Here is an 18142-nt window from a genome sequence, read left to right as displayed (position 1 = left end):
AGTTTATGTGAAATTTTATCTACACTGATACTTTTAACTGAAAGAGATGAACTGCTGCATTTTATGCTCCATATTTTTATTCTTATACTCTACTAGAATAGCTTTCCATGATTCCGAGGTCAAAATGATATTTAGTCATCCTACACTGGACTTTTGTGCAACCCCTCAGTTCCCTGACTCTCAAAAACAAGCTGTTTTAGCTCCTCCCCCGTTAAGCCAAGTTCCTTCTGATTGGCTACCACTCGCAAACAGGTTTTCACAGTGAGTAGGTGTAGTGAGATTACAAAACAGCAGAAAAAACTCTTTGAAACGGAGCCATCTGAAGCCTGAGCTTTCATCTCCCATGTGGGTATTTTTGCATACACTGTACACATTATTTGAATCTTTGTGCAATCTGAGTGTTTACAAGAAAATACAGTTACAGATTTGTTTCTTCATATATTTTAATATACTGTACAGTAAATCTTTTCTTAAACTAACTGAGGTGCAGTCCTTTTCCACCCCTCGTCCTCTCTCATCTGCCTCCAAACAGCTTCTTGTAGCGCCCATGAGCAGCGGCGCTGATGATGACCTTGACAACGGCCGAGCCTTCATCTGCATTCACCTGCACATCCTGAACGGTGGCCTCTTTGTACAGCCAGCTGTGAACGAGCATACACATTTCACCACACATACGCTGTCATTCCAAACTTCCAAAGTGTGCAAACCAGTGACACGAACAGATTCACAATCCCACCTTAACTGAGGAGAGCTGAGGTTAACTTTGAGATCTAAAATTTGTTTCCCCGTAGACTTTAAGAGCTCCTCTTCCATTGCTTTCTTCAGCTCTTCCAGGCCTCTCTCCTCCAGGGCTGATATAGGCAGAGCTGTGGGCTCTGCAGACTGATAACTGTGAGACAAACATAACAAAACGGGTCAGAAATGATTTGTCACATTACCAATAATTACATGAATCCAGTTATTTTACAGTGTCTGTAATGTCACTTTATCGTTTGATTAAATACTACATTGCAAGTTGTATTTCCTGATGTAAGCGCATTCCATCCATCTACGTTTCAGGGCTTGTAAAAAAATATCAAGATATTTCTCTTTGGTAAACCTTTCCATATTAGAGTATACACTGTTGCCAAAAGTATTTGCTCATCTCCCATCCTTAATCCATAGGGTTTACTATGATGTCGGCCCACCCTTTGCAGTTATTACAACTTCAACTCCTCTGGGAAGGTTTAGGAGTGTTTATGGGAATTTTTGACCATTCCTCCAGAAGTGCATTTGTGAGGTCAGACACTGATGTGGGATGAGAAGGCCTAAACTATAATGTAAAATCCAAAACTATTATAACCCTTGGTTGGTGATGTAGAGCTTGGATGCAGCTGCTCGCCCATGGAAACCCATTCCATGAAGCTCTCTACACACTGTTCTTGAGCTAATCTGAAGTTTGGAGTTCTGTAGCGACTGACTCTGATGAAAGTCGGTGACCTCTGCGCCTCAGCATCCACTTTGATGTAACCCCACTAGCAGTTGTTTGTGGAATAAATTTATTAGTGAGGAAATTTCATGATTGGACTTCTTGTGCAGGTGTCATCCTATCACGGTACCACACTGGAATTCTCTGAGCTCCTGAGAGCGACCCATTCTTTCACTAATGTTTGTAGAAGCAGTCTGCATGCCTAGATGCTTGGTTTATACACCTGTGGCCGTGGAAGTGACTGGAACACCTGAATTCAATGATTTGGATGGATGAGTGAATACTTTTGGCAGTATAGTGTATCTGGAGTCTGGTGGTAGGCAAGCAGCAGTGGGATATTTGCTCTTACTTGTCAACGAGGTCAGTTTTATTGTGGACCTCTATCATTGAGTTCATCAGCCTGTCGGGGATTTGCAGATTCTTCAGCACATTCAGTACATTCACCTTCTGATTGACCGTCTCTGGATGACTGATGTCTCTGACATGAATCAGAAGATCCTTAAACGTTGAGAAACACAAGTCAGCAACTCTGGTGTCAACCATACTTCAAAATAAAAATCTGATGTGTATTTATACTTCCTTTATCCTTACAGCCAAGGCAGAGCGAAGGGATGGACAGGGGTTTCCACTATCACTACAGACAAAAAGTACAGCTACAAGCAGCTATTTGAGGTCACTCAAGGAACAATCCCGATAGACTCCTCTTTTAAAATGTGCAACTTTGCAGCAGTTAAAAGCTGCATTACCAGCTTGGCTCAACAGAGTTTTTAACTTCTATAACTAATTTTCCTTAATAATAACCATTCAGGGGTGAATTTAAATCGAATTAGGGCTTACAAGGATGTGGCTGCTTTGATTGACAAGTGGATGTTGGTGCAGGAGGCTGCAGCTGCTACCATATGTGTCCGTTTGGCTCCACTGAACTTGAACTCTCCACTATATGTATGTAGTGCTGGTGCCTTTTGGCGTATTTTCACTTCAAAAATGTGAGATTAATCGTACTACTCAAAAAATGACTGTCTTAGCAGGTATTTACGTTGTTGGGACTGCATTAATCAGCAGGTATCAGTGTCTGAACCAAGTGCTCACTGAAAATTTAGTAGCCCTGCTTCTCATCTCAACATGGTCACTTTTGGCAGTGGCCAATGGCCAATGGCATGAGACTTCACAACCCCGCTACCAGCTGAAGCTCAAACCGAGCATCAGGTTGGGGAAGAGAGATGCTTTAAGTGACTTTGAATGTCGTGTGGTTGTTTGCGTGTCTAGGGTTTACAGTGAATGTTTGTTGCCTGGGCTGATGAGTGTCGACATCTGCTCCAATTTTCAGATTGTAGGGTCAGAATTAGGTGGAAACAACATGGAAGCTTGGATCCACCCTGTCTCGTATCAGTGGTTCAGGCTGCTGGTGGTGTAATGGTCTGGGGGGATATTTTCTTGACACACTTTGGGCCCCTTAGTACCAGCTTAGCTTTGTTTAAACACCACAGCCTCCCTGAGTAATGTTGCTGACCATCTCCTTCCCTTTATTTTTTTTATTTTTTTATTTATTTATTTATTTTTTCTCCTTCCCTTTATGACCACAGTATAATTATCTTCTGATTCCAGCAGGATGAAGCACCATGTCTTAAAGTTCAAATCATTTCTAACTGCTTTCTTGAACATGATGATCACTGTTCACTGCACTCAAACGGCCTCCACAGTCACCACATCTCAACTTTGCTACATACTGAGTGTTTAATATCTTCCAGGGTGGCAGAGAAGGAATCGATGAGCTGATGGGGCAGCTGGGAGAGGAAGCCGATGGTGTCCACATACAGAACAGTCAGGTGGCTGGGCAGCTGGCCGGCATGGACGGTTACATCTAAGGTGGCGAAAAGCTGGTTTCTGGGCTGGAGGCCGCTGTCGCCCGTCAGAGCTTTGATCAAAGTTGTTTTTCCTGCACAGATGAAATCAGAAGCAATATGTGTTCAAACTGAAGACTTTTCAACAGTACAACGATGAAAACAATCTGCTGATGTTGTTGCGGCGGGCCTAGAGTGTTTCCAGCCTCTCACCACAGTTAGTATATCCTAACACAGAGACAATGGGGAACTCCCTGTGTTTACGCTGAGCTCGCAGGAGGTGCCTCTTTTTCCGAAGTTTTTCCAGTGCTGAGCGGATCTTCATCTCCCGCTCCTTCAGCAGCCTGTGTTGGACCTCGTACAGCGTCTCACCTGTAAGGACCAGACACTTCACATTATCATTTTCCAGTAGTATATAACCTTTGTGGTTACTGCCCTACACAGAAACAAATATCTGCCCTGAAAATACAACCACTGAGGGGAGCGTTAATGCTCACATCAGCACAGGAGCCTGAGACACTCATTGGGTAGCCGCTTGTCAATTACGACAGCCTAAAGTATGCCCTGATTTCTTCTGGACACGAATGGGGACCAAAATTTACAAAATTAACATTACATCATATTCAGTAAGCCTTAAAACTATCGATGGAGAGCATAAAACCAAAAATAGCCATCATCAGTTAAGCAGGGCTTAAAGTGCCATAGAGATACTTGCTCAGTATACAAGACCATAATGACATCCCACTGTCGGCTTACACCTTTAACGCTTTTTTTACCTTCTCTGTGATGCGTTCATGGTGCAGTTGCGGTCGCGGTAGTTCAGCGAGATGAGAAATGGAGAAAGATTCAAGAAAGAGGACGAGAGTTGAAGATGAGAGGGTCTTTTCAAAGGTGAGTGCTGCTCAGCAAGTGGCAAACTGGAAATTTAAATCTTACTGTCCTTACATCTATGGTAACGTTACTAGATTACATCAAGGGTATCACAAATCAATTTATATTTAAGAGGACGCTTATATTTAGATTGAGTCAGTGAATTTGACCTTTTATAATATCTTTAAAGCCATAAAGCTCATGAAACATCTGCTTATATCCTGTTGAATTCAGTTGGTTAAATCCTCAAAGATCTGCAAATATGGAAGCAGCAGCACAGCTCAGCTGATTACAGCTTGTACACGAAGCTCACAAAAAAAAAAAGAAAAAAGTTATTATGGGACTTATTTCTAAGTAATTATTTTGCACTGCGACACACAATTTCAGAGTTTTAAGGCTTTTAATGGACAGGATCCAGGTTATATTATCAATCTCATTCATTTACATTCAGCTCAAGGGTCTCAAAGGTCACACCTGGAACAAAGAGGTGACAGAGGCTTTGCAGTCACTGCTCCACGGTTGTGGGCTCGGCCCTCCATTTCAGCTCAAACCCCACCTTTACTCTCTGGCCTTTTCCACCTCACTAATCTCTCCTTTACTGTTACTCTTTTTGTTCCCTGCTGTCGTTATGTGTCCACTCTTTCTTTTTTAATTTTGTGCTTGTGTACATACTTTGTACAGCTCTTTGGTCAGTGAAAGCTGCGTTTAAATGTGCTTTATAAATAAACTGTACTTACTTAGTTGACAGGACTTTTTTTTTTGCATTTTTTGGCCACAGCAGCTTTTTGTGACAGTGGAGAGAGAGACAGGAAATGGGGGAAAGATACGCAGGCAAATTGGCGACGGGCCAGGATGCAAACTCGCGCCGCCCGCACCGCAACGCGGCGTGCGTATGTGGTCGCCAGCTTCACCACTAAGCCACCCAGGTGCCCGACAGGACTTTTTTTTGTCTATAATGAATTAGTGTACCTCTGCTACAGTCTGTATACCTCATCTTTTTTCCTAATCTCATATTGCAGTCATGTCCTTTTTTTATTAAAAATATGAACTGAAAAAAGAAGGAGAAATGTGTTTTTAAACCACTTCTCAGAACCAGAGGTTACGTCCATCTTTTATCCAGTATTGTAACGACTAATCCAAAAAAGGCATCTTGTCTCTATAGACACAGGCAGATGCGGATGCTGCATTACCTGAACCACCGATGTATCTCGATCCTCCGCCCTGCTGATCCAAGTTTGCCATTTCGTTTTTCAGACGAGATCTGCCATTAACATACCAAATGTGGTTTAACACAAACAAGAAGATATCATCACATCAGACTCAGACATTTTACATCTTAGCACCTTAACAGGGGGATCTCCGCCAGTGAGATCTGCAGCTTGGCCTCTTTGGTTCTGGCGTTGCAGCGGAAAATGTGGAGGACTACTGAGTATCTGTCAAAGACTTTGAACCCCCAGACTTCCTCAAACTCCCTCTAAACAGAATTTAGTGAAAGAAAAAAAGAGAATCATGAATGAAAGAAACCTTTCACCCACCACAGCCAGAGTTTTCAGACTTGCTCACCTCAGACAAAGGAGACAGACGCTCAACATTCACAAACACAGCAGTGACTCCTGCTGTTTGCCTGATTCTGTCTGAAGGGGGAAAACATCAGATAATTCATATTTACGCAGCACTTAGACTGGATCCGCAGATTCACAGGGGTGGAGCGTACCTGTGAGAGTCTGGAAGTTCCCTTTGCCAAATATCCTCTTCTTCTCTGGTGTCTTGGTGGAGAGGATCATCTTGTCCACCACAGTCCAGTTCTCCAAGGTGTTCACGAGCCCCTCAGCCTCGGCCATCATCAGATCAGCTGCAAATGTAACCGCACAGATTTTTAAAGTGATCGTCGTGGTCATTTCTAAGTGTGTGCCTTTGCGTGATTCAAAGTTCAAAATAATTCTTCATCTTATAAATGTTCTCAGCACAGCCTATCAGCTCAACCATTGTCTTTCTTCTGATTGGCTGCCCCTCACAAACAGAAGGTTTGAACAGCAGATGGGTGGGACTTTGGTGATGATTAACATGACACCCACCTTTGGAAAAGTTGATTTATTCCAGAAAAGAGCATGCGCGTCCTGTTACCTGTAGTCAGATGCTGCTTCCTGCTTCCCCATTTTACATCAGGGTGGATAATGAACACCCTGTGCTGCCCCTCTCCGATGCCTGCAGGAACCTGCTGCTGGAACAGCTCCTCCACCTCACTGTCCTCCAGGAAATCCTCCTCCTCCTCACTAAACCCGCTGCTGCTGCTGCTGCTGAGGTCATCTGTGCTCTTCAGCCTGCACGCAGAGATCCCCAATGCCCTGGTCTGCAGGCTGGCTCCCCCTCTCTGCCGCTGAAAGGCGCTGGTCGCATGTGCACGATCAGGTGTATACGGGAGTCTACAGGTCGCTCGCGCCCCTTTCTGACAGCTCCACGTGCAGGGTCGCTGCAGGAGGAGAAACCGGGAGCTGATCGTCCTCAGGGCTGTCATGCTGTTTCAGGAAGCTCATCAGTCCGGAGTTAGACTTCATACAGCGCCTTTCACCAGTTTAACGCCGGTCACCTCCGCGCACTGCTGCCCTTGTTCTTCTACAGGCTCACCTGTAGAGATCACACTTCCTGTTTGGTTTAGCAAATGTAATTTAACTCAGAAAGTTGAATTGTGGCTGTTCATGCTGAAAAGGTCAGCAGCACCAGCCCACGAGCTGCTGTGTTTTTAGTTTGGGGTTGCCTTTGTTGTTTTTCCCCCGAGTTTCACCTTCCAGGCACAACTTTCTCCGTAAATTCGCGCTAAACGAAAAATTAATGCACCAATAAAATATTTTAAGTTAAACGGAGTTACTTGAGAACTCGTCTGTAATTGTGTTTGTCACGTTAAAAATAGTGGAGGAGTAGTAAAAAAAAACAAACAAACTGGAGGGTTTCCTGGAAGTCTGAACCCAGGGAAACAATAAGGGTATCAAGGTATTTCCTGTTTGCGTCATTTCCTATGTAAGTCTATTTTCACAATTTTCTAAATTATAAATTCTTACAGCTGATCGGCACAATCACAGTTGACGTTCATTTAAAAACATAATTAAAATACGAAAATGTGTTTTAAGTGCGCTGGTTTCACTCACGAGCTCGTGATTTATTATAAACAATTCATATACAATAATAACTGATATTAAAATGACAGTCTGATCAAGTAAAAAGTAAAAACACGTATATATAGTGAGATCATGAAAATGACGCTTCTCTTAAAAATAAATTTTTAAGGTTTTGTTTTTTTTTTTTAAAAGCCATTAATACTGTATTTAAGTCTCTTTACTAATGTATGATCCTACTTAAGTAACAGTACAAAACCTTTGCATCAAAAGTGCCTAAAGTTAATGAAGTCATTATGTAAAATCATGTATATGACATTACTATATGTAATTATATATGTATATCACTGTTAATGAGATTATTTTTAATTACTTTGATACTGATGGGTATTTTTATCTATCATAATACAGCGTAGTATATATTAGTATATTTTTATTTACTAAGTACTCTAATCCAGTGGGGATGGATACGACTGACTAGTCCAGTGGAACAAATATATTAAAACGACGCAGAACAGCGAATTTCAGAATGATGAATATTGTTTAATTAGCCTGTAATTATGCTGTAACTATGTATACAATTATCAGAAAATAAAAATAATGTACAAGTACCTCAAAATTAAGTGCAGTACTAAGTACTAAGTAATAAGTAGTTTTCACCAAAGTTTTTAGGTGAAGAATGAATCACACAAACATTTTATTTCAGATTTCGCGATTTTAACAGCAGGAAGTCTGATAGTAGCCTCCAGATGTTTTAATGAGTCACGGAGTCGGATGTCATCACGATTCCTATCTCAGTGTTTGGGTGTGTGAGACCTGACAAGAAGTGGAACAGGTTTGGACTAATCTCAGCGCAATGAAGCGGCCCGGCCCCTGCTGACAGACACTGACAGTCCTCGAGTGTTTATGCTTTATCTTTTTTTATTTTATTTTTAACGCCATCTGTGGAGTTTTTACATTTTAAAATCAGAAACGAGAGAGAACTAGAGAGTGAGAGCAGGTATGGCGCAACAGGCCGCAGCGTGACTGATAATAAGACTCCCAGTATGAAGAAAGGTGTTGTATGAGTTGGGACGAGCGGAGGACGAGGAAGTGAAGTTTGACTTACGGAGTAATGGGCGAGTTTTGCTGTTCTAAGCTGAAGAGTAAAACATCTTTCAGTAATTTCTCTGGCTTTTGTGCGCAAATCTGCCCTAAGCGGGAGACGCCGGTGGCGCTTTTGCGCGCAGGACTCCTGCTGAGCTTCCTCTGTCTGTGCGTCTGTTTGGGTAAGATGAGCGCCTGTCCGTGCAGATCACACACAATGAAAGCAAATATGAGTGAATGTGCGTGTGTGTCCTCTTTGTGTGCAGACGACGAGTGCGTTCTGGGGATAGTGGGACGCCCAGTGGCTCTGCCCTGCTTTAGCCACGAGTTACTCAACGCTGTGAATGTTTCCATTGAGTGGAGGAGAGGCGATGAGGTGGTTCTCGCGTCGGTGTGGAACCAGGATGGAAGCTTGGAGACATGGAGCGTTAACAGCACCGCAGTCCCAGCCGATGCTCCGCTGACTGGAAATCTGTCTTTGAAGCTGCCAGAGGTTCGTCCCGTTGAAGACAAAATATTTTACAGCCTGTTCATCGTTTCAGGGGAGAATCAGAGCACCAGGCTGTGCACCGCATGCCTCAGGACAGCAGGTCAGTCCCACAGACTTCAGAAGCAAGCAGAAGGATATTGAACACTCCTGTCTCTGATGGGTGTTTGCAGCCATGACCGTATTGGACACATTAAGCAGGTTGTCTGGGTAGCCTCTCCCAGGAACATTTGAGCGTCAGACCCTTAATTTCTTGCATTGTGGTGACTTTTTATTCACCAAATTAAACGTTTTCTGCATCTGATCATGTCAGAAGTCTCCATATTCATGGGAAAACACAGAAATCAGGCACCAGTTCAAAATATATTTTAGAATAAAATGCAGAATAAAATGGACCGACGCTCTTGTAGACACGTATAGGTACTTATGATTTATTCTTCTTCTTTCCAGGTGTGAGTCAGAGTTTAAAGAGTTATCAGTTATGATATCAGGGCACATAAGTAACCTGCATAAACGTGGATGCAGCACCTGTTCACATTACTGGGAGATGCACTTATCTTATAAACCCCTGAACCTTAACAGCTCAGGTGGGCTTCAGCAAAATTTCTGCATATGTACAAAAGTTTTTGCAGTTGCGTGTCACACATGTCTGTTATGATTTTTTTAAGGAATCATATACATCTGAACTAGTTAACAAACGAATAAAAACCCTTCTAAACTTGAAGATTTCTTTTAAAAACGGTGGCTCACAACTTCTGTTTTAAGGAGTTTCTTTTTGGGAGCGTTGGCGACATTGTTTCCATAAGGAGTAATGCCATAATGCTTTTTTCTAATCATTGGAGGAGACGGGGTTCTCAGTATTATTAAATATATAATCTACACCTATGTTTGCAGCCAGTTTCAGCTCCCCACAGCTGCAGAGGGAAGAAGCAGTGCAGGGCGATGAGAAAGTCTTCCTGTGTCACGCCACTGGAGGTTATCCCGTACCTGCAGTCTACTGGCTCATCAACAACACCAAGGAGCCCCCAGCAGGGTCGGTGAGGACCCAGATGGCGTCACTCCCAGACCATCTCTACAACGTCACCAGCCTCCTGACTGTCAATATTTCTGATGACTTCATCGTGTCCTGCATCATTGATAACTACTCTATGAACCAGACCATGATATCAAGCTGTAAGTGCATTCATTAGTGCTCAGACTCACCAGCATGTTCCTCACTTATCTGTGATAGATTCTGCCATTTTCAGCAGCACCAAAAGGCAAATGCAGTCCTGTTTTTATCACCTCTGATTTTTTTCTTATCTATTTTAACATGTAAACACGCAGAGACATCTGTAAATGTTTATATAGCCGCCTGGATAGCGGGCTTTTTACCTGCCTGAATGAGAAAAGAGCCTCACTCAGTCCCCATAGGTTCCCATATTAAACTGCCAGAAGTTACTTTCTCTACATCTTTTATTTATTACTCTTGGATTTATCACGTGATATTAAAAAGCGCTCTAGAAATAAACATTTTTATCATTGGCGTTCCTGCAGATTCCTCAGATGGAGTGGAGGGCAGCCCTGTGGTGAATCGAGCATCGTCGGCCATGTGGGTGTTCGGCACGGCTCTGTGCGTGGTGGTCGGGGTCATGGTGATAGGTGGAGTGTTATATCAGCTCCACCTGGACAGGATGAGTAAGACGGAGAAAGAACACAAACAACCAGAGAGAAGTAAGCAGATCGCAGTGTGTTTGTTGTTTTATGAGCACCCTTTGCCTTTACAGGGATCATGGAGAAGTTATGGAGACTTGTTTCTGCCACTGAAAAACTAATTTGACATCCCAGAAGTCTCAGATTATCAAAATTAACTCAAACTTCTAAGTTGAAACTTTGAGGTAATAACTGGAAATTCTGACTTATGGATGGTAAAAAAAATGTTTTTATCATTGGTGGAAACGAGCCTCTATAAGAAGCTGTGTCAGCTGCTTCAGTCTTTTCATGTAATCCCAATCTGGCACAATTATCCATTTCTGTACGACTCTGAATATTTGTGCACATTTGTGTCATGCCACAGAGGAAATCTATGCATCCTTCATAATATTGCATGATGGATACAAACACGATTAAAGTAGCGTTACTTATGCAGACTGCTGTAACTATACAAAGTGTGGTCAAGAAGTTCTGCGAGTCTGCCTTTAAAAACGCAGAAACCGTGCTCAGTTTAAAGCCTCAATGTCTGCTCTCTGTGCACCTCAGGACTGCTCCCACACACTCGCCCCACAGAGCTCCTCCACCGTGCATAAACAGAACCTGCACTGACCTACTATTTGGTTAATCGGGCAGGTGGTGAGCATAGAACGTGTTGGTCTGGGCAGCCGACACACACCTGGCTTTTCACTGATCTGCGAGCGGTGTGCGTGAGGTGACATCACACAGAGCCGAGTGTAGAAAGTACCACCTGAAACAAAGTGTTTGGAGCGGTCAGAAAGTCTGAACTTTTGCCTCACAGGGATTACTTGTACATATGCTGACCTCACTATGTAAAACCTGGCCATATTTAATATAAGCATTCACCATTTTACAGTATATATGACAAGAAAAAAGCATAATAGGTCCACTTTTAGTTAGAACTGTTAATATTGGTTCCATCAAGAAAATATCAGATATTGTTGGGCGGCTGCTTCCTGTGTTTGTGGTTCTTTTGACTTCAAATGTTTGTCACCATCAGGATACAAAAGACAGTTTCCAGTCAAGGAGGAAGAAGAGCTGATGGAGTCGGAGAAAACTGATGTTTAAAAACAGAGCGTAACGAGTGGAGGGTTTTTACATGTACTGTGTAAATATAATTATATATATATATGAACAATTCTTGGTGGCTATTTTGCATTTGTACAATTAATAAAAGATGAATAAACTTAGACTAAGTCCTGTTTTACTCACAGATCTGTGAGGGAATACGAGAGGGGAGAATATATTTTTTTTATACACTGAAAAAAGCTGCAGTCTACCACGATTTAACTGATCATTATTTTATTCTTGAGCACAAAAACAGTTTGCAAGAGGCAAATCTTCACATCTGTAACCACAAATACTAAACGAGTCACCGCTCACCAAAAAGCTTTTCATTACTCACTAAGATCAACACCGGGTACAAAATTCACAGCTTTTTACTTGAGAACTGATGACGTCAGCGCAGCGTTACTGCACTCAGTTCGCGTGTAATCTGACAGTCAGTCAGCAACATCTCGTGTTTTCACGATTAAAAGCCTTTTTCTGCGAGACATCGAGCTGCTGCAGCTGCGGAGATCTGCTCATTTGCACCTCTCCGGTATCCACTCCTCAGTCCGCTTTCAAACAACAAAATCATGTGGATGAGAATTAGCAGGATCATTTTAGCCTGATCTGAAAAACTGGACCCTGGTGTAAAGAGTTCAGCTCGATCCTTCCTGTGCAGACGTCACCGCGTAGAGGTCGTTCCGACGCTGAGACGTGATCGGGATCTGCTGCCGGACGTCAGCCAAATACTGCAGGTCTGAAAAGAGGCGACATTTTTAAAAAGAGAGACACAACAACAGCAACACCTGTACAGGACGACAGGGTAAACACGAGCACCCTGCATTCGTTACTGCCGTTACCAGACTGACAGAGATGCAGCTTTCCACTTTCCTCACTAGCTGCTCAAAGATGCATCACGCAACACATGAAGAGTTACTTCAAGTGCAAAACAAAGCACTGTTGTTCTGTTTTGCGCCTCAGTGCCGTAGCAGGAAGTCTGTTCATTTAGCCTGACATAATTCACCTGTGGTAGATTTGTAAATGATCCTCACGTTCTGCAGAGGCAAGCAAAACGCTCCTTTCACTCACCGATGTCTGCGTAAACAACAGCTTCCTCTGGTCCGGCCTTGGAGATGACATCTCCCCTGTAACAACAGAATTCAGCAAATTAGCACAACTCCAAAAATATATACAAATAGTACAAATAACATATAGAATAATTTATCATGACATGCAAGAGAAAACAGAACCCACACATGAAGGTTCAGCTGACGGAGGCGGGGTGGAGTCATCACAAGGAAACTAATTGAGTTTATCAAGTTTATCATTTATAAAGTCAACAATCTGAAGTGTGCAAAAAAAAAAAAAAAAAACAGCTGGACACACCGGAATCATTGTGAACAGATTAAATTCAGATTAAACTCTTTGGCCGCTCAAAGTTGAGTTTGATGCAGCAGAACTTTAACTGCCAACTGTAAACAGGGAGGTGGAAATATTCCCCTCAAGGCTTTAGTGCTGGGCAGCAACAGAGATCCAACACCGTGGACTACATGAGCTGCATCCTGTGTCACCTGAGCCACACTTTACTGAATATCTGTGGGGAGATTTTGAACGTCGTGTGTGGACGATACAACATAAACAGCTCGGTTAGAATCGCAGACAGAGCAGAAAAAAAGAGCGGAAAGACTTCACTGGATTTTGAAGCTTGTGATAAGCCTTCTGCAAGTATTACTGTTTATCATTTTTAATGCCCACAAAATACAAAGTAAATGAGTAAACACACTGCCTACAGTAAACACAGTGTAGGCAGTGTGTTTACTTTGTGTTTCTACTTTTTCATTCAATTCTACTGGGCTACCCAACAGCACATAAAGTCCTGGAGTTAAGCTGCCTCAGCTTAACCAGCAACAGCAGTAAAACATTATAAGTTGATGCATTTGTAATAATAAAAGGATAAAATCTGATTCTAGCTCTGGTGCACCTTTCTGATTTACAAACTGCTTTCCATTGCTAAAACATCTGAATAATTCTGGTTTTACTGGCTCGTCTCCCTTTAGCCGCCCAATCAGACCCTCCGCTTTTCTTCTTCTGTTCACTGATCTTGTTTTCTTACCATGGGTTCACAACAGTGCTGTGACCCCAGGCCACGTAAGAGGCAGTCTCATCTCTGGCAGGTGATGCTGTGGCCACATACACCTGGTTATCAAGTGCCCTGCGTTTGGAGACAAAAAAAATTTTTAACGTCAGATCAATCATCCACTAACTGATCTCTCTGGGAGATGAATCCTTAAGACCACACTCTTCAACTAAAACTGATTTGATCTCTGGGTTGTAGCTCTTATTACCAGTAAGACATCATGCAAGCTTACAGTCTAAGGAGTCATGAAAGGACTCCCAGGGAGCAAATATACAAATAGCAGAAGTACCAAAAGCAGTCCAGATAAAGATAAAGAGATGAAAAAGACAACTTTAAATTGCATGGGTGCAGTCATGAAGTTGTTACAGGCTTAAAACTATTCCCATTTCCTCCACTGGAAGCATCAGGTCCCTTCATGCTGCATTCATAACTCAGGTTATATTCATGCCTGAGGTTTGGAATATCAATTTTCTGGCTGAAACATAATTCTAATGTGTATTCAGTAAATTCTTGAAGGATTTTTTTGGGAATGACTGACTGTGAGCCTGACCTCGCCCTCTGCAGGAGCTCCCAGTGGGTGGGGCCCGTTGTCATGTTGAAGGCTCCAGGGTAAACCAGCAGCTGACAGCCTTAGGACAAAACCACAGCCCGATCAGCTCTCGTACACAGCAATGGAACAAAATGTTAACCCTCCTTTCAGCCACTTACCTTTTCTGCTGTACAGCTGCGCGAGCTCCGCGAACCTCATATCATAGCAGATCCCAACACCCACTTTACAAAACGCTGCAGGAGGAAGACATCAGGTCAACATGAGGCTCGTCCAGACTGCAAAGAATAAAGCCCGAGTCCAGGACTGCCACTCACATGTGTCAAACACTGATAAACTGTTCCCTGCACTCAGCGTCTCAGACTCCTGGAAACGGATTTTTCCGGGAATGTTGATGTCAAACAGGTGAATCTTAGATGGGGGAAAGAAACGGATGAAGAGGCTTCATCTCTCCTAGTGATCAGATACTGTATATGACCCACACGTACCTTTCTGTGTTTAAGAATCACCTCTCCATCAGGACCAAACACTGTACAGGTGTTAAACAACTTCCCGCCATCCTCCTCAGGGATGGATCCTGTTGGATAACAAGCCACATGGAACAATTCTGCAGTGTAAAAAGATGTAGGTGTGCAGATCTTTACTTTTTAGATTAGTTTCCGAGTTTTTTAAAGTGTCTTAACAACATCCAACCTCCTCATTACACCAGCTGAACTTAATCCACTGAGAGGTCTGAGCTGGTGCTGCCAATAAAGTCCTGATTATTCACCACAGACAGCTATTTGTTCCTAATATCCTTTTTCCAAGTTTGCTTTTAATCTGTCTGAAGGATGCATGCATAGGTGGTGCACTGTAGTTTAGTGTCTGGTGGACAAATCTGCAGTCACGTGGAGCCTCACATTTAACTTGTGATGATGACATTTATGTGAGTCGGACCACAGAGGAGCCTCGTTACTGGCAGAGGCATCAGCTATTACACTGGTGACTTCAAACTGATGATGAGGAGGAGTTTAGACTGACCTTAGATTAAAGCCTTGGCTGCTGAATCTTGTATTAAACAATGACCATAAGATCTGACCGCTGATTCTGTACATGCAACTTTTACGTCCTGGTGTAACCTGCTTCTAGAAGCGCTTCGGCGCTACTAGAGTAGCTTTGCATGATTCATGGCTCAGAATAATCTCCATTTAGCCTCTCTGCCTGAAACAAGCTCCTCTTCTTTAATTGGCCGTCTCTTTGAAACATTAAGGTTTGATCAGGAGGTACCCCCCCAACATAAGCTGTCCTCTCACAGGGATTACCTGCACATACACGGACCTCATCATATGAAACTTTGGACTTGTTTAAGATAACAGATCCCCATTAATGGGGATGGTGCACTTAGAGCATAAAATATGGTAAGCTGGAAGCAGCTGTTTTACAGGGTTAACTATTTCTCCTACAGTTTAACCAGAAAAATATTTAATTTTCCACAACATTCTGACAAGGCCACACGAGGAGAAGCAGCGGAGCAAAAAAAAAAAAAAATGCCATTATTGGTTTACGTATTAACTCTGCCGTTGGTGAGCTTTTAACTGTGTCTAAAATCATAACCTCATATACACCGATCATACTGCAGCTGAGGAACAAAAAGAGGCACACAGCACTATTAGTTATTATAAAACAGCAGTGCTTTGCCTTCTGGAGAACAAAATAAAAGTGTGATCTTAAAAGAACTGAGCTTCACAACACTGAGGTGAAACATTTCTGGTCATAACACTGTTTCAGCACAGGCGATTACAAGAATACTTCAATTTATAGAATACTTTCCTTAGAAGTAAACTTTAATCTAATCTAGGCATTAGATTAAAAGCTATAGAGCAGTCCATGGACTTCAGCATGTGCGTCACAGGAGCCACAGATGCTTTCATACCTCCCACCAGATACACCTGGTTCTCCTTCGCTGCCTCTGACAGCACCTGGGTGGATTCTCCTGGGATCTTCTCCGCGTATCTTGAGAAGAAGTTGGTCCCATATGGAGAATTGAAGCATTCCTGTGTTAAAGACAGGGAGACCATAAGGTCAAGCACGGACACGGGTTTAATCTGAGAAAACAAATGAAGCACGTCATCCGAGGGTCCTCCTTTGGGAAATCTTTTAGGAACATTTGATTCTTGCACTCTGGTGAATTCATATGCATGATTTACACCTTTTCTGCTTCACTTTAAAGACAAAAAAACTTTAAGTCATACAAACAGAAAAAAATAAAACATCTGACTTTTTTTTATTGCTTTGAAATAAATAAATATTTGCAGCTTTCCTCGTATAATGTCCCTGCTGAGTCAGCAAACATCATTTACTCTTGTGCCCTCTTTAGCTGGTCTCGTCAGAATGAAGAGTTAAAAATTCCGTCTTTTGTTGGAGAAATAAACATGATGCATGTGTCACCTGTTCTCATCCGATTTTATTTTAATTTCTCAACCATTATATCCAAGCAATCCCTAACATGGTTGTTTATCTCAAGTCTGTTGGTGATTCTGATGATCAATTATCAAACCAGCAACAACATTTCCAACACACATCTTTGGACTGTGGGAGAGAGAAGACACAGACAGGACCCAGCCAGCCATCTGGAAACTGCTTGCTGTGAGGCAACAGCGCTAACCACTTCACCACTGTGCCACAGTCTGTTAAATGTGCTGTACCTACTGTTCATAAATGAAATGATTAAGCCCCGGACTGCAATAGCTCAGATGTTACTGCACATGTGCAAAATATTCAAGCATGCGTTTTCTTTGCGTTAATAAAATACATTTCTACCATAAACTGATGCAAGAGAATGAACAATTGGTGCATAGAAATAATCACCATAATGCAGGATTTTTAAACAATACAGTATTAAAGTGTTTCTTTTAAGCAGCCCGTCCCTCTGTGACCCTCCTCTTCCTCACCGGCAGAACCACCACTTTGCTGCCCTGTCCTGCAGCCTCCTTCACCAGCCTCCGGGCTCTGCTCAGGTTGTCCGCCTTGACGCTGCTCACCTGCAGCTGGATCACAGCCAGACGGAACTCTGAGGAAACAGGAAGCTTTTATTTCAGTGTGCAGCAGCAGCAGCAGCAGCCCTGAGTGAAGGAGACCCCCAGACTGCCGTAAATGCTGCAAAACATCAACCGCGTTCAACAAATAAGATTAAACTGTGTAACATTGAGAGCTTTGTACTTACTGGACATGACTTTGGCTAAAGTAGACATGTATAAACAATCCGGTCTGTTCAGTTCACCGCTTTAGAGTCCGGGTCATGTGATTCCGGGTGGCTGGTCGGTTTTCAAAATAAAAGCCTTGACAAAACTTTTTGATTTAAAAAAAAAAAAAGTCTGTTTTCAAATACACACTGATTCTTATTCTTAAATTGAATAACCTGGCGATGTGGTCAATCAGGATTCAGCACAGGTTTACAGGCCTCTCCTCCTTCGTTAATTAAGGACAAATAAACCTTTTTGTTGTTTTTGTTCCTTGAACGTGTGACATTTAATATTACATCCTGTTCATAATTAAAGGAAATAAACCACAGACATTATATAATATTCTAAAGCGTCTTCCCACTGAATTGGACAAACATGAACTCAGTACCAGGGTCATTGAGTAAGTAGCTCAGAGGATCTGCTCAATAATATCAATATGCTTAAAAACATCCAGATTTCTATTTAAAAAAAAAAAATTAAATAGAACCTCTGCTTATTAATAATGTCAAACCGTCCACAACACAGAATAACTAAGCAATAATATGAAAGGACAAAGAATTTTAAAAGGACTGCGACCCTTTCTCAAGTTCATAAAGGATTAAAATTTTTTACATTGCT

General features: G+C 42.4%; 3 protein-coding genes across 5 annotated transcripts; 1 reads left to right on the top strand and 2 right to left on the bottom strand.

Moving 5' to 3' along the window:
* Positions 1-488: 488 nt before the first annotated feature.
* On the bottom strand, positions 489-6927 carry gtpbp6 (GTP binding protein 6 (putative)). The gene is made up of 10 exons (XM_030728322.1): positions 6304-6927; positions 5894-6031; positions 5743-5813; positions 5523-5653; positions 5370-5440; positions 3523-3681; positions 3196-3404; positions 1818-1966; positions 737-889; positions 489-641 (listed from the first exon to the last, which is right to left on the bottom strand). Exons 1-10 carry the CDS (start codon positions 6692-6694, stop codon positions 515-517), a joined length of 1599 nt encoding a protein of 532 aa, XP_030584182.1. The 5' UTR covers positions 6695-6927; the 3' UTR covers positions 489-514.
* Positions 6928-8100: 1173 nt separating this feature from the next.
* Positions 8101-11716, top strand: LOC115779381 (ICOS ligand-like). 3 transcript variants are annotated; one of them, XM_030728013.1, is made up of 5 exons: positions 8101-8557; positions 8642-8965; positions 9757-10035; positions 10399-10575; positions 11573-11716. In XM_030728013.1, the coding sequence occupies exons 1-5, from the start codon at positions 8404-8406 to the stop codon at positions 11638-11640; spliced, it is 1002 nt and encodes a 333-aa protein (XP_030583873.1). In that variant the 5' UTR covers positions 8101-8403; the 3' UTR covers positions 11641-11716. The 3 variants fall into 3 exon arrangements, with proteins under 3 accessions (XP_030583873.1, XP_030583874.1, XP_030583872.1); XM_030728014.1 differs by lacking the exon at positions 11573-11716 and adding an exon at positions 11101-11533; XM_030728012.1 differs by lacking the exon at positions 11573-11716 and having other exon boundaries at positions 10399-11533.
* A 141-nt stretch (positions 11717-11857) lies between these two features.
* On the bottom strand, positions 11858-17603 carry nit2 (nitrilase family, member 2). Its single transcript, XM_030727669.1, has 10 exons — positions 17506-17603; positions 17234-17352; positions 16216-16336; positions 14792-14880; positions 14621-14714; positions 14465-14539; positions 14307-14385; positions 13733-13831; positions 12709-12764; positions 11858-12376 (listed from the first exon to the last, which is right to left on the bottom strand). The coding sequence occupies exons 1-10, from the start codon at positions 17531-17533 to the stop codon at positions 12276-12278; spliced, it is 861 nt and encodes a 286-aa protein (XP_030583529.1). The 5' UTR covers positions 17534-17603; the 3' UTR covers positions 11858-12275.
* Positions 17604-18142: the final 539 nt, after the last annotated feature.

The sequence above is a fragment of the Archocentrus centrarchus genome, chromosome 4, assembly GCF_007364275.1.
Source record: "Archocentrus centrarchus isolate MPI-CPG fArcCen1 chromosome 4, fArcCen1, whole genome shotgun sequence".
NCBI classification, from domain to species: domain Eukaryota; kingdom Metazoa; phylum Chordata; class Actinopteri; order Cichliformes; family Cichlidae; genus Archocentrus; species Archocentrus centrarchus.
This window is presented reverse-complemented; position numbering and strand designations above follow the sequence as displayed.

Coding starts and splice junctions, on each gene's coding strand:
- gtpbp6 (XM_030728322.1), bottom strand. CDS start 6,694: ATGACAGCCCTGAGGACGATCAGCTCCCGGTTTCTCCTCCTGCAGCGA. Junction 5,654..5,742: donor GTCTGTCTCCTTTGTCTGAG/GTGAGCAAGTCT, acceptor AATTCTGTTTAG/AGGGAGTTTGAGGAAGTCTG. Junction 1,967..3,195: donor TGGAAGATATTAAACACTCA/GTATGTAGCAAA, acceptor TCAACGTTTAAG/GATCTTCTGATTCATGTCAG.
- LOC115779381 (XM_030728012.1), top strand. CDS start 8,404: ATGGGCGAGTTTTGCTGTTCTAAGCTGAAGAGTAAAACATCTTTCAGT. Junction 8,558..8,641: donor CTGTCTGTGCGTCTGTTTGG/GTAAGATGAGCG, acceptor CTTTGTGTGCAG/ACGACGAGTGCGTTCTGGGG. Junction 10,036..10,398: donor CCAGACCATGATATCAAGCT/GTAAGTGCATTC, acceptor GCGTTCCTGCAG/ATTCCTCAGATGGAGTGGAG.
- nit2 (XM_030727669.1), bottom strand. CDS start 17,533: ATGTCTACTTTAGCCAAAGTCATGTCCA. Junction 17,353..17,505: donor TTTAGCCAAAGTCATGTCCA/GTAAGTACAAAG, acceptor CTGTTTCCTCAG/AGTTCCGTCTGGCTGTGATC. Junction 14,386..14,464: donor GCAGCTGTACAGCAGAAAAG/GTAAGTGGCTGA, acceptor TTTTGTCCTAAG/GCTGTCAGCTGCTGGTTTAC.